This window comes from Penaeus vannamei, chromosome 16 (assembly GCF_042767895.1).
Source record: "Penaeus vannamei isolate JL-2024 chromosome 16, ASM4276789v1, whole genome shotgun sequence".
Taxonomy (NCBI): Eukaryota; Metazoa; Arthropoda; class Malacostraca; order Decapoda; family Penaeidae; genus Penaeus; species Penaeus vannamei.
In genome coordinates, this window is record NC_091564.1 from 35,370,288 (window position 1) to 35,382,787 (window position 12,500).

General features: G+C 47.6%; 2 protein-coding genes across 3 annotated transcripts in view; both read left to right on the forward strand.

Annotated features, from left to right (window-relative positions):
* LOC113802168 (palmitoyltransferase ZDHHC11) overlaps positions 1–3,473 on the forward strand; it is a 126,915-nt gene extending 123,442 nt beyond the window's left edge. The window contains exon 3 of the mRNA XM_070131415.1: positions 237–3,473. Within this exon, the coding sequence (XP_069987516.1) occupies positions 749–2,626 (1,878 nt within the window). The 5' untranslated portion in view covers positions 237–748 and the 3' untranslated portion in view covers positions 2,627–3,473. The remainder of the gene's footprint in view (positions 1–236) is intronic.
* Dus1 (Dihydrouridine synthase 1) overlaps positions 1–12,500 on the forward strand; it is a 278,403-nt gene that overhangs the window by 147,614 nt on the left and 118,289 nt on the right. The gene's annotated exons all lie outside the window — the stretch shown is intronic.

Here is a 12,500-nt window from a genome sequence, read left to right on the forward strand (position 1 = left end):
ATAGTCACTCCTTGTGGTACCAAGACGGAACTCAGGTTGCAGCAGCATTGTTGCACTCCTCTTGCAGGTTGCGTGAGTCCGTATGTGTTTGTGTGGCACAGGCGGCGCAGGAGGGCCTCGGTGACGCTTCCTCCTCCAGGAGCTGAACTCTCGTCACTCTCGATATCGGGAGAGTGCTCTTACACATATTAAACTGTGTTCTGTGTGATGCCATAAGTGAATTTGTTTTCTTACAGGCTTTTGCAGGTTGCATTAAAAGAGAAACGATTGCCAAGCATTGTCGGAAGGGACAGCGTCGGAGTGTTGACGCGAGAACGGATATCACCGCAGGAGAAAGCTTGCCTCTCAAGGCGGCAGCGAAGGCGCCCCTCACCCCAGGACGCCGCCGCTGGCCCTTCGCGGGCGTCGAGGTGCTGGTGGTTGCTTGCGTCGCCCGCCCACGAGTGACCGCCCGCCGCCCACCATGGTGTGACCCCGGGTGCCTCGTGTGTCGCGTGGGGCGCGGTGCTGCGGCCGGGAGCGCGGGCGTGCGAGCCAGGCGCCAGCGGGCGGGAAGCCAGAGTGAGCGAGTGCCGCGGCGGCCGGTCGGGCCCCCTGAGTGAGTGCCGCGCGAGGTCGTCGTCGCAGCTATATGCCGCAGGCGTCCCCCAGGGCCAAAGGGGCCGACCTGAGAGGCTCTGGGCTGTGCTTGGGGTGTGGGCGCGAGAAGGGCGCGGCGGGGAGGGGGCGGTGATGATGGTGGTGTGCGATGGGTGACGGGCGGCCGTGGTGGTCGGGCCCGCGCCGCGTGCGCCGCGTGCACGGCCTCCAGCTGCCACTCCACCCGCAGCAGGTGCTCGCGTGGCTGGTGATGGCCGCCTTTACCTCCCTCATGTACGGCGCCGTCCTCCCCGCCCTCCACTCGCGCCTCGCCACGCCCCTCGCCGTCGTGACGGGCATGGTGTTCGCCGCCCACATCCTCACGCACATCGTGGCGCTGGCGCTGGACCCCGCCGACACGCAGCTGCGCGCCCGCAAGGACAGGCAGCAGGTGCCCGAATTCGATCGAAATGTGCATTCGCACGTCATAGAAAATGGACGCTGCCATCTGTGTAATATAACCATATCCTCTAGTCGGACTAAGCACTGCAGCGCCTGCAACAAGTGCGTGGACGTGTTCGACCACCACTGCAAGTGGCTCAACCACTGCGTGGGCCGCCGCAACTACCGCGTGTTCCTGGCCTGCGTCGTCACGGCCATCCTGTCGTGTCTGCTGGTCATGGCCACGTGCCTGGCCGAGATCGTGCTCTACTACTTCAAGCGGGAGTACCTGGCGCCGTGGGAGAACCCGCGCCCCGAGGTGCCCCCGCCCCCCGTGGAGGACGTGGAGGACGACGCGTCGCTCACGTGCTCCGAGGGCGCGCCCTACTGCCACTTCTCCATCTTCGGTGCTTTGGTCTACGACGGGGCCTTCATCGGCCTGCTGTCCACGCTGTTCTCGGTGGCGCTGGTGGCCGAGGTCCTGCTCGTCCACCTGGCCGCCTTCCACGCCTACATCATCTGCCTGGGCTTCACCACCTACGAGTACATCCGGGGCCACCACCTCCGGGGCTCCACCTCCGCCCACTCCTTCAGCACGTACGGGCGTGACGGCGGCACGGAGCGCGAGGGCGCCGTGTGCGGGTGGGCGGTGAAGCGCGTGCCCGCCAACAACCAGATCACGCCCTCCTCCACCACGGACACCAACCTCCTGTCCACGATATCCGTGGACTCCCTCAGCACCTCCACCACCACGGCCCGCTCCCCCCGGTCTTCCACATCCACCACGCCCGGCCTCTCGCCCACCACGCCCTCGGACGACAGCCGCTCGCCGTCGGCCTCCAAGAACCAACTCCTGAACCACAGCTCCCGCATCCAGCAGAGCGGCGGGCGGGGCTGCGCGGCCATGGCGTCCCCCACCAACACCGCCCCCAGGACGCCCCCGACGAGGGCCTCCAGTGTGCCGCAGCTGCCCCAGATCCAGGTGGGGCGCGCCAGGGCCCAGCTGAGGACCCTCAGCCGGGCGGTGTCGACCGCGGTCAGCGAGTTCACGGTGGACGAGGACGTCGAGGTGCGCGTGGTGGCGCTGCCGCGGCCGCGACCCTCTCGTCGAAGACTGCGCTCCAGCATAGCGCCGCACCTGTCGCCCATCAAGGAGTGCGACCAGATAGCGCCCAGCCCGCCCACGGTGCGGGCGGTGCGCGAACAATCGAGTGCGTCCCCGAGTCCGGCCGCCAGTCCCGCCCAAACCCCCGTTCACACGCCCTCCCGCAGTCCGCGGCCGAGCCCCGTGCGCGGGCCGCACACGCCCACCAAAGTGAGTCCGCTGGCGGGCGGCGCCGACGTGACGAGACGTGCCAACGGCCACAGTGTTGTCAGTCGAGTGAAGATGAACGGTAACGTCGGCGAGGCCACCAACGGCTACAGCAGGACGCCGCCGCCCGTGTCTAGTGCCAATACCAAGCTGCTGAAGGAGGTGGGGGCGCACGGCGGCGTGTACGTTGGGCCGCAGGATCCCAACTGCAACATCCTGGGGTCGAGGGCGTGCAGCAGCGGCTCCGCCCCGCGCAGCAACGGCACGGTGGCCCACGTGGAACTGCACATGTAGGGCCCGCCCGCGCCCACGCCGCCCACACCGTAATCTTGCTCACACGCTCTGCCACTCTTTGTATGGACAGATGCCTTTTATATCAGAGAAATATTGTTAATATTGTGATGATGGTAATGCGCGTTTATTTCTGATATTCGGGGTTACATAATAGGATGACTTGTGTGTTTAGGATGTGAAGTAACGATACTGTAGGTAGCCAATGGCGACGACGTAGCTGTTCAGAGAGCAATATATCGACGACGTAGAGTGTAGCAGCCAGCCATTATCGTGCCAACGCTCCCTCCGCCCCGCCACAAACCTCAGTCCATTCTGACCCCGTCTTGACCTGTAGCTGATCCGCCCTGTCTTGACCCGTAGCTGACCCCGCCCTGTCTTGACCTGTAGCTGAACCCGCCCTGTCTTGACCCGTAGCTGACCCCCTTCTTGACCTGTAGTTGACCCCGCCCTGTCTTGACCTGTAGCTGACCCAGCTTCGATCTCCACTGGATCCTGTCTTAACCTGTAGCGGACCCCGCTCTGTCTTGACCTGTAGCTAACCCCCTACTTGATCCTGTTTTCAACCTGTAGTTGACCCTGCCCAATCTCGACCTGTAGTTGACCCCTTGCTTCGAACCTTTCCGGATTCTGTCTTGACCTGTAACTTATCCCTACTTTGAAACCTCACTGAAGAATCCTATGAAGGTGACCTCGTTTCGACCCTCTTGACCTATGATCGTTATCCATTTCGTTCTGCTCTTTTGAAATATTTGATTGGTATTAACTATATTTCATTACCCTTGACCTGTAGACGAATATTTTAGACATTTTTTGCCTACTTGGAATTTTCTGTTTGTGATCAGTGTTGTTATTTTTATTTGTGTTGTTATTATGATTGTTATTATTATTATTATTATTACTATTATTATTATTGTTATTGTTATTTTTGTTGTTATTATTATTGTTATTATTATTATTATTATTGTTTTATTGTTATCATCATTGTTAATATTATTATCATTATTGTTATTATTATAATTATTATTATTACTATTACTATCGCTATTGCTATCAGTTATTGTTTCTTTTTAGTATTGTTATTACTGTCAAAGTCGTGGTTTTTGTTATTTTTTCGCTCATTTCATCAGAAAATCCTAGAAGCACATCCTTGAGCCTGGCAGTCCCTGTAGTTTGTCTTCTCGCCCATGTTCCTCACAGGATCCTGCGCTGTGTCAGAAGGACTCTTCATTGGATCCGATCGTTGTCTTCCTCCGATAATCTGCCAAACTTCCGTGTAGCGTCCACTGTTCGTAGTGCATACCACCGTCATTTTTTCTCTGGTCTTCGTTCCTCTTTCGTTTCTCTTCTTCTGCTTCTTCGTTTGTCTTCTATTCCACGTATCCTTCTTTTTTTTCTTTCCTTCTCTTCCATTCCCCATATCATTCTTCCTTTCTCTTCCATTCCTCGTATCCTTCTTTCTTCCGATCTCTTCCGTCCCCGATATCCCTTTTCTTATTCTTCTTTCTCTTCCATTCCCAAATCCATCTTCCTTTTCCTTTCCCTTCTTTTCCGCCCCCCATATCCTTCTTCCGTTTTCCCTTATTTTCCATCCCCCATGTCCTTCTTCCCTTCTCTCCCATTCCCCATATCTTTCCTCTTTTTTCCCCCTCTCTTCCATCCCCCATGTCCTTCTTCGTCCTTCCTTCTCCATCGTTCTCGAGCCTGTTCTCTTGCTAGGTGTCGCCGCTTGTTCGTCGAGTTCTAGAACCATCGGTGTCTCTCTCAGCTCCCTCGATGCTCACCTATCTAATCCTATCTTGTAGAGGCGCCAGTACAGCCCCGTAGTCTGCCTTACATCCTACTCCCGAAGGATTCTTAACTCCCCGTGTTCTCTCGGAGGATTCTTAACTCCCCGTCTTCTCTCGGAGGATTCTTAGCTCCTCGTCTTGTTCTTGTTGTCCTTGTTCTTCTGCGTCTTCGTCTCTTTTTTGTGTGTGAGGTGCTCTTCTCTTCCCTTTCTCGTCTCGTTCGATCTCGTCCAGGCTTTGTGGGAACCCTTTTTTAAAATTCTTTTCTAAGGTTGTACTCCCAATTCCTCTCTTCCCTTCGCCTTTCTGCTCGTCTTTATCACCCTCTCCCCTGCATCGCTCTGTTTCTTCTCTCTCTCTCTCTCTCTCTCTCTCTCTCTCTCTCTCTCTCTCTCTCTCTCTCTCTCTCTCTCTCTCTCTCTCTCTCTCTCTCTCCCTCTCTCCCTCTCTCCCTCCCTCCCTCCCTCCCTCCCTCCCTCCCTGGGTCCCTCTCCCTCTCCCTCTCCCTCTCCCTCCCCCCCCTCACCCTCCCCTCCCCTCCCCTCCCCTCTCCCTCTCTCCCTCTCACCCTCTCCCTCCCTCCCTCGATCCTCCCCTTTCGAGAACCTGAGAAGTCTTGGAAGACGGGTCAGTTTGGCGAACTTTCCTGGAGGACGGACCAAGGTCGTGCTTGTGTGGTTGACCTCCGTTTGTGTGGTTGAGCCCTTCCTGACCATGGGGGGCGTGGCCTGTCTCAAAGGGGCGTGATGGTTTAAGAAGGCACGCAAGGATGGCCAAGGTTACTCATCTATCATATATATATATATATATATATATATATATATATATATATATATATATATATATATATAAAGTATATTTAAATTTCGCCTCTATTGAGGATCGTGGAAGCTGTGTATTTCAAGGATTTATCTTCTTAGGGATGTTGACACCTGGCGCGGTCTAACAGACGAAAGGTAAATAAAAACAGATAAAAGTTAACCACATGTAAACGTTGTCCTTTTCTCTCCCTCTCCAGCTTCAGTTAGAAATATTTGGAAAAAAATATATATATAGTTCACTTTGCCGAATGGAAAGCATAAGCGTCGAGATATACTTTTTGAGATTATTGCAAGTTGAGAGATTATACTTTTTTGATATGAGATTGAATATTCAAACTGATATTTTCATATTCATGCATACCACATAGTCTTCATCGTACATGCAACTACACATCATACCGTCACCATGCAGTCCAGTGTGTTGATACAAGAGGCACGTGGTCCTAGTGTGGGTATCCTTCTAGGCAGGAATGAGCAGCGGAAGCGGAAGTGCCAAAAATCTGCCTCGTGGTCGTTGTTTTGTTGATAAGTAGATGCGGTTTTAAGGTTCCGTCTGGTTAGCGGAAGTGAAGTCGAAGGGGGCGTGTTCGAATTGAGAGAGGACGATGAAATATGAGTGCTATTTTTTGGTTATGTAAAGAAAATGGAGGATGAAGATACTGCCAGTGGGAAATACTGGTCTGTCGTCATTTTTCTGACGAAGAAAAAAAGATTTCCGTGTCCGAGTTGCTGGGGCTTATTGCGAGTTGCTGCTCGTTATATTTTCCCCTCGGATTCTTTTTTGGGATAGGGAAGTAATATCCATTAAAACAGCGGAACAACTAGAGCATATTTTGCGTTCGCTGTCCCGACCAACCCCCCTCTTCCACCAAATAAAATCAGGAAAAATGAAGCCAAGTAAAAGTAACGAACGCCGATTTCGTTGTCAAAAGTACTACGAACGACAAGAAGGAAGTGGGAAACATTTTTTTTTCCTTTTTAGCGGGGAACCAGAGCGCGACACCATATCATGCGTCAACACTGCCACTCGCTTCACACTTTGAAATATGCAAACGGAGGCATCCTCTGATTTCTCCGTCGGGGTGTAGACCTTCAGAAGGAGGGCTGTCTATCCCCGAGGCCCTGCAGGTTAGGGCGGGATAGTTCCAAGGCGCGTCGGGGAAGGGTTCTTTGGATGGGGGAATTCGCAGAAGAGGAGAATAAATAGAAGCGTTTCGGGGGGTTTTAGGATTCTCGGGGGCGACACGGAAATAAAAAACGCGGTTCTGCGGTGAAGTGGAGGTTCAGAGTTTTTTTTTTTTCTGTGGGGGGAAGTTTATTTACAACTAAGGGTGCTTTAGCGATTTCAGTTTGAGATTCCAGTGGCCATGGAAAAAGGAAATATAGGGAAGTTTGCAATAATGGGTGCTTAAGTGATTTTCAGTATTTTGTTAGTATTTCAGTGGCCATTAAATTCTTGAAAAGGGTAGATCCTTCGGGATAATACTGGTTAACAATACCACATCAGACACACTCATTAGACGGTGGTCATCAGGAATATTATGCAGACATTTTCCCATGAATAAAAGAAAAAAAAAGAAGAAAAATGCAACAGCAAACTCAATCAGTCTTTCAGCCAATCCCACATGCCTTGAGAAGAATAAGCACGTTTGCCTTAATAACTTCCATCTCCCCCCTAAACTTCCCCGAACTTCCCCTTCGCAAAGGAAGCGTTCGTTTCTCGGCCGGCACTTCGCGAACGCATCTCAAGACTCGCTCGCCACTTCGATGTGTTTTTGTCTCCTCGGCCGGATGGAGTGTGCTGAGGGGGCGGGTCCTGGAGTGTCCTGAGGGGGCGGGTCCTGGAGTGTCCTGAGGGGGCGGGTCCTGGAGCGTCCTGAGGGGGCGGGTCCTGGAGCGTCCTGAGTGGGCGGGTCCTGGAGTGTCCTGAGGGGGCGGGTCCTGGAGTGTCCTGAGGGGGCGTGTCCTGCTCCCGGCGAAGTCCCCTTGGAGACACGCCCCGACGACAACACGAGAGGAGATTAGGTGTTGGTGATGTTTACATTAAATGCCGATAATAGCGAAGGGGACCATTATGTTGATAATGTTGATGTGATGATGATAGTAATGATGATAATAACAATTATAATAATGCAAATAATTGTAGGAATTTTATGAATGATGATAATGCTGGTTATAATAATGATAATGATGATAATAACTTAATAATTCTAATGATAATAGGAATTTTTTTAATGATGATAATGATGGTTATAATGATGATGATAACAGTTGTAATAACGCTAATGATGATAATGATAATATTGACTATGGAAATCGTCATTGTTAATATTGGAACAGTGATTAAGGAAATTACAACCGAGGAGGAATCAATACAAACAGGGAACGATACAGACCTCTTAATGACCTTTGGATTCGAAACATCCTCCCCCCCCCCCCCCCCCCCCTGTCCTCCTGTCCCTTTCGCCTGGTTTGCCTCTTCACAACGGCATGCGACGGCGGACAAGGAAGTCGTTTTATAATAACTGCTGGTTAGTACAATTCCCCCTTTCCCCCCTCCCCCCACTTCGAAGAGAGAGCCCCCGCCCCCACCCCCTCCTCTCGGTTTCTCATATCCCTTCTCTCGCCTTTCCTTTCCCTTCCCCTACCCTTCCTTTCCCTTCTCTGCCCTTCCCTTTTCCTTTCCCTTCCCTTCCCTCAGCCCTGGGCACTGGGGAGTAATGTTGCTGAGTCATTGTGGTATAATTTCCTCCCCCCCCTCCCCCTCCTCCTCCCCGGAAGTCCACGCGTCCTGTCGCTCGCCTTCCTCAGACGACCTCCGTTGGGGGGCTGTGGTCGAAGGAAGTCCTGTGGAGGCACCCGGAAAGCAAGCAAGCAAGCAGGCAAACAAGCAAATAAGCGCGTCTTTGCTCCTATCTTCCTCGGAGACTCTGGGGGTGGGATGTTCTTTGTTTTGACGGTAATGAGTAGGTGTAGGGACCCGAGTGTTTTATTTTTTTTGTGTGTGTGTGTGGATCTCATTTCGGAGTGTTTTTTTTCAGTGGTAAACCACTGTGGGACGATTTATTTTCTTGGGCAAATAATTGATACAGTACATGTACATATACATATAAATATAAATATAAATGTACACACACACACACACACACACACATATATATAAATATATATACACATGCATATACATGTATATAAATATGTATATACATACAAACACACACATATATACATATATACTTATACATATGTACAAAGTGTGTGTCTGTGTCTATATGCGCATGCTTGCATGTCTATGCACAAGTGCTGTGTGTGTGTGTGTGTGTCATTTTCATTTATATGTATGTATACACATACATGTATATGAACCTGCTTATGTTTGCATATGTATATACATAATATATATATATGTATATATATTACTATTTTTTTTTTAATTCAGATATGCATATGTAGATATGTGTACATGTACATATAATATATTTGTACATATGTATACTTGTGTATATAAGTATATATGCATATGTACAGATAAATGTGTATATTATGTATATGTGTGTACATGCATATATTGTAGGGACCCTCTGCTTAAGGCAACGTTCCTGGTGAACTACTAAGAAATAAAAATTGTAAGGTGGTTCAAAAGGAACAGAATGACCCTGCTGTCACGTTTATACCCTGGCTACAAGTCACAAACACATCAAAATGCATTAGGTAAGGCTTGCCGATCCTCCCCACGACACAAGTACTCGCAGAGGTACCCGATTGGAGACTTTCTTCTTGGTTGACCTCTGTCTGTGACGGTTATTTTGGTGGCAACGGTGGGATACATAAAGTTTGCGCCCTAATTCAGGATTACGAAATCAACACGTCTTTGTTCTGTCTGTTGGTGTTGCATGAATATTTTTGTTTCTTTATGGGAAGTATCAGCAACCGTGACTTAGTGGAATTTGTTTGTTTTGTGACCAGTGAATGAACATGTGTGCAAGGGTATTCTCCGATATAACGCTACCATTTTACTGTTAAGTATCCAATTTGAAGTTCACCTGGAACTGTACTTTCAGTAGAGGTTCCCTACTTGTATATATGCATTCATATGCACATATACAAACATATTTACATGTGTATATGTTTATGTAAAATATATGCACACACACACACACAGAGTTACACACACAAAAACATATATATTAAATAAACAAATGACTGAAACCGAGCAGTGAGTAATACTATGGCCAGCTTCATCTACCAGTCGTAAAAGGCCTGGGCGAGACTTCCTACGCTTATCTCTTATCAATACTTTATCACTAGATAATTTAGGAATAACATTGTAGATGGTGCCTGCTTCGTTCTTGAGGTAGATATGCTGGTAGATACGCTGGTAGAATCTTAGGGTTTGGTCTCTTAAGTAGACGTGAGGTAGACCTGTCGTTCCAATAGACAAGAGGAGTCATGCTGTAGGTTGTTCTGTAAATATAATGATTGTTGATATCATTATGGTTACTATTAGGGTACAGTGATCCGGTCTCCTTTAAGGTTAGTGGACGTGATAGTGACGGATTGTGTTTAAAGAAGAGTTTGTTGTAGCGTTTCCTCTAGGGCGAACAGCGTTGAAATTGCGTTATTGACTTGACAAATTGACGTATTGGTTGACGTTAAGTGCTAGACCTACATGTGTGTTTTGTGTGTGTGTGTGTAAGAGAAAAAGAGAGAGAGAGAGAGAGAAAGAAAGAAAGAAAGTATGCAGGACTACAAGTAGCGCCTTATGATGAAGTGTCTACCTCCTGCTTCGAGAAGTCACCTCTTAGAAGCCTGTTGATTGGCCGAGAGAGCCATAGCAATCAGACGCCTTCGACCAATCAGCAAGCTTCTTTTCCGATGTTGAAGATGCAGATGTGATTTCCCGAAAGAACCAATATTGCAAACAAATGCTGATACAAGCATTGTGATACTTATGAATTTTTGTGTGATCTTTTGAAATATAGGTTTTACCATGATGGTCATTTTGATCTGTGAATCTCAGCAATTGTGTATGTGCGTTTGCTCGTGACAAAATGCTCCCTGCGGCTTGTCATACGTCTCGTGACATGACAGGGATATTCCGGAGGTATAAATAACATAATAATGATGGCTGGCCTTGAAGAAGTCTTCGATTTAGCACTCTGGGTTGTACGTGATGCAGAGTGAGCTAACATGAAGTGCCGTTAGATATGCTACTGTGCTTAAGTTTCAAGAGTCTAATGAGTGATACTTTTCAGAGAATTATACGATATTGGGTGATTCATCGCCTGTTTGATGATTACGATGATTACGATGTGGCTGGGTTGCAAGCGCCATGGAGTCTTAATATCAGGAAATGTTTTCTTTAACGTTCTGGACGAAATGCTTTTGGTTGTCCGGTGTTAAGAACATTGTATATAGCGTGGTGAGGGGTAGTGGTACCTTCTATGATTTGATCTTTGCTAAGTCGCCAGTTTGGTGTCGAGGAAAAGGTGAAATGTGTTTTGGTGTGCCGCAGATTTGTAAAAAAAAATGTTCAGTCGAGAAATTTGGAGTTTGTAATAATTGTACAGAAGGCGCTTACTATGCTAATGTTGGTTTGGTATGTTAAAAGGTGAGATTCACCTGAAAATGATTATTTTGTTAAAATAATGATATGAATTGTTTTTATTGCCTCTAGTCATAAGACTTATTTAATGTCTTTGTTTTCAATAGGGAAATTATTAAACAAATATTTTTTAAAGAAATATCCAGAGATCTTTCCCCAGTCCCACTTTGTTCTTTAGGCAGATAACAAAGTGCACATTGTTCTAGCCTGTCTGTTTACACGCCTTGCAACTTGCTACGAAACTTGACTCTCTCTCTTTGGTTTAAGCAGATGGATGATTTTACTTTCATTGCAATGTTGCGTTGTTCATCGCGGATTGTTGCAGTTCAATCCAATGACGAGGTGTTGCGTCATAGATAAGCAAGCTAGGGTCACATACGTTTTTTTTTCTATGACTGAAAGAGCAACTGCAAAATGTTGGACACCCATTTTTATTTTTACTTATAAGTGTGTGTGTGTGTGTGTGTGTGTGTGTGTGTGTGTGTGTGTGTGTGTGTGTGTGTGTGTGCGCGCGCGCGCGAATGAGAGAGCGTGTGAGAGTGAGAGAGTGAGTGAATGGGTTAGTTTTCCTATATTTTATTTATTCTGCTTTTTACGCACGCGCGCACGCACACACACACACACACACACACACACACACACACACACACACACACACACACACACACACACACACACACACACACACACACACACATGTATATACATATATACATACATACACACTTATACATATACACATGTGTGTGTGTGCGTGCGATTGAATGCGTGACTTATGCTTATTCCATTTTTTATGTTTACTATCTTTTCCACTTGCATTTAAGTTCTCGTTTGACGCGACTTACTGACTTGAGAATAACTACCATAGCATCGACCTTCTCCCCTTGGCCAGAAGCTCATTGTTTGCAAGTTATTTTTCTCTTTGACGATCTAACTCTTCAGATGTACTGTAGGAATATATAGCTAGTTACGTAACCCGTAGTTTGTTTATTTGGCCGTACTTTATATCAATTACTCTTGTCTAGCTATTTCACGAGATCTGCAATTTGTGCCCTGTCTCCTCTAAAGCACTTTGACCATGTCTTTCTCTCTTTAAAAAAATGTAAACAGTATGACTCCAGGATGACGCCTAGAGGAGTGACGTCATAGTTGTGTGACGTCACTAAGGGAGCGCGGGACTAAAATACTTATCTAGTCGAAGAGAGAGAATAAATTGACAAAAGTGGCGGGGATGTTAGGGTTTTGTATCATATCGTTTTATACGCATGTAACCAGAATTGTAACTGAAGGAATAGAAAGGAAATGTAACTGAATAATTTGATTAATAAACGAATAAAAAGAAATGTAATGTGTTTGAATTCTCCCCCCCCCCCCCGAGTTTTTTTTTTATTAAAAACAAAACAAAACACTAAAACAACAAAAGAGAGAAAATGGGAAATACACTCACACGAAAGAAGAAAACTATACTCATAGTATCCATGGTTTTGTAATTTTAAGTAAAAGAGATTGATCATACCACACGCCATGCCAGCGATGATAAGTACTGGTATAAAATGTAAAGATAAGATTAAGGAATACGTAGATGCAAATAAATGAAGGTGATAGAAATTAAGATTACATTTCTAAAGAGAGCTGAGTGTGATGACAGCTCTGGGTGTTAT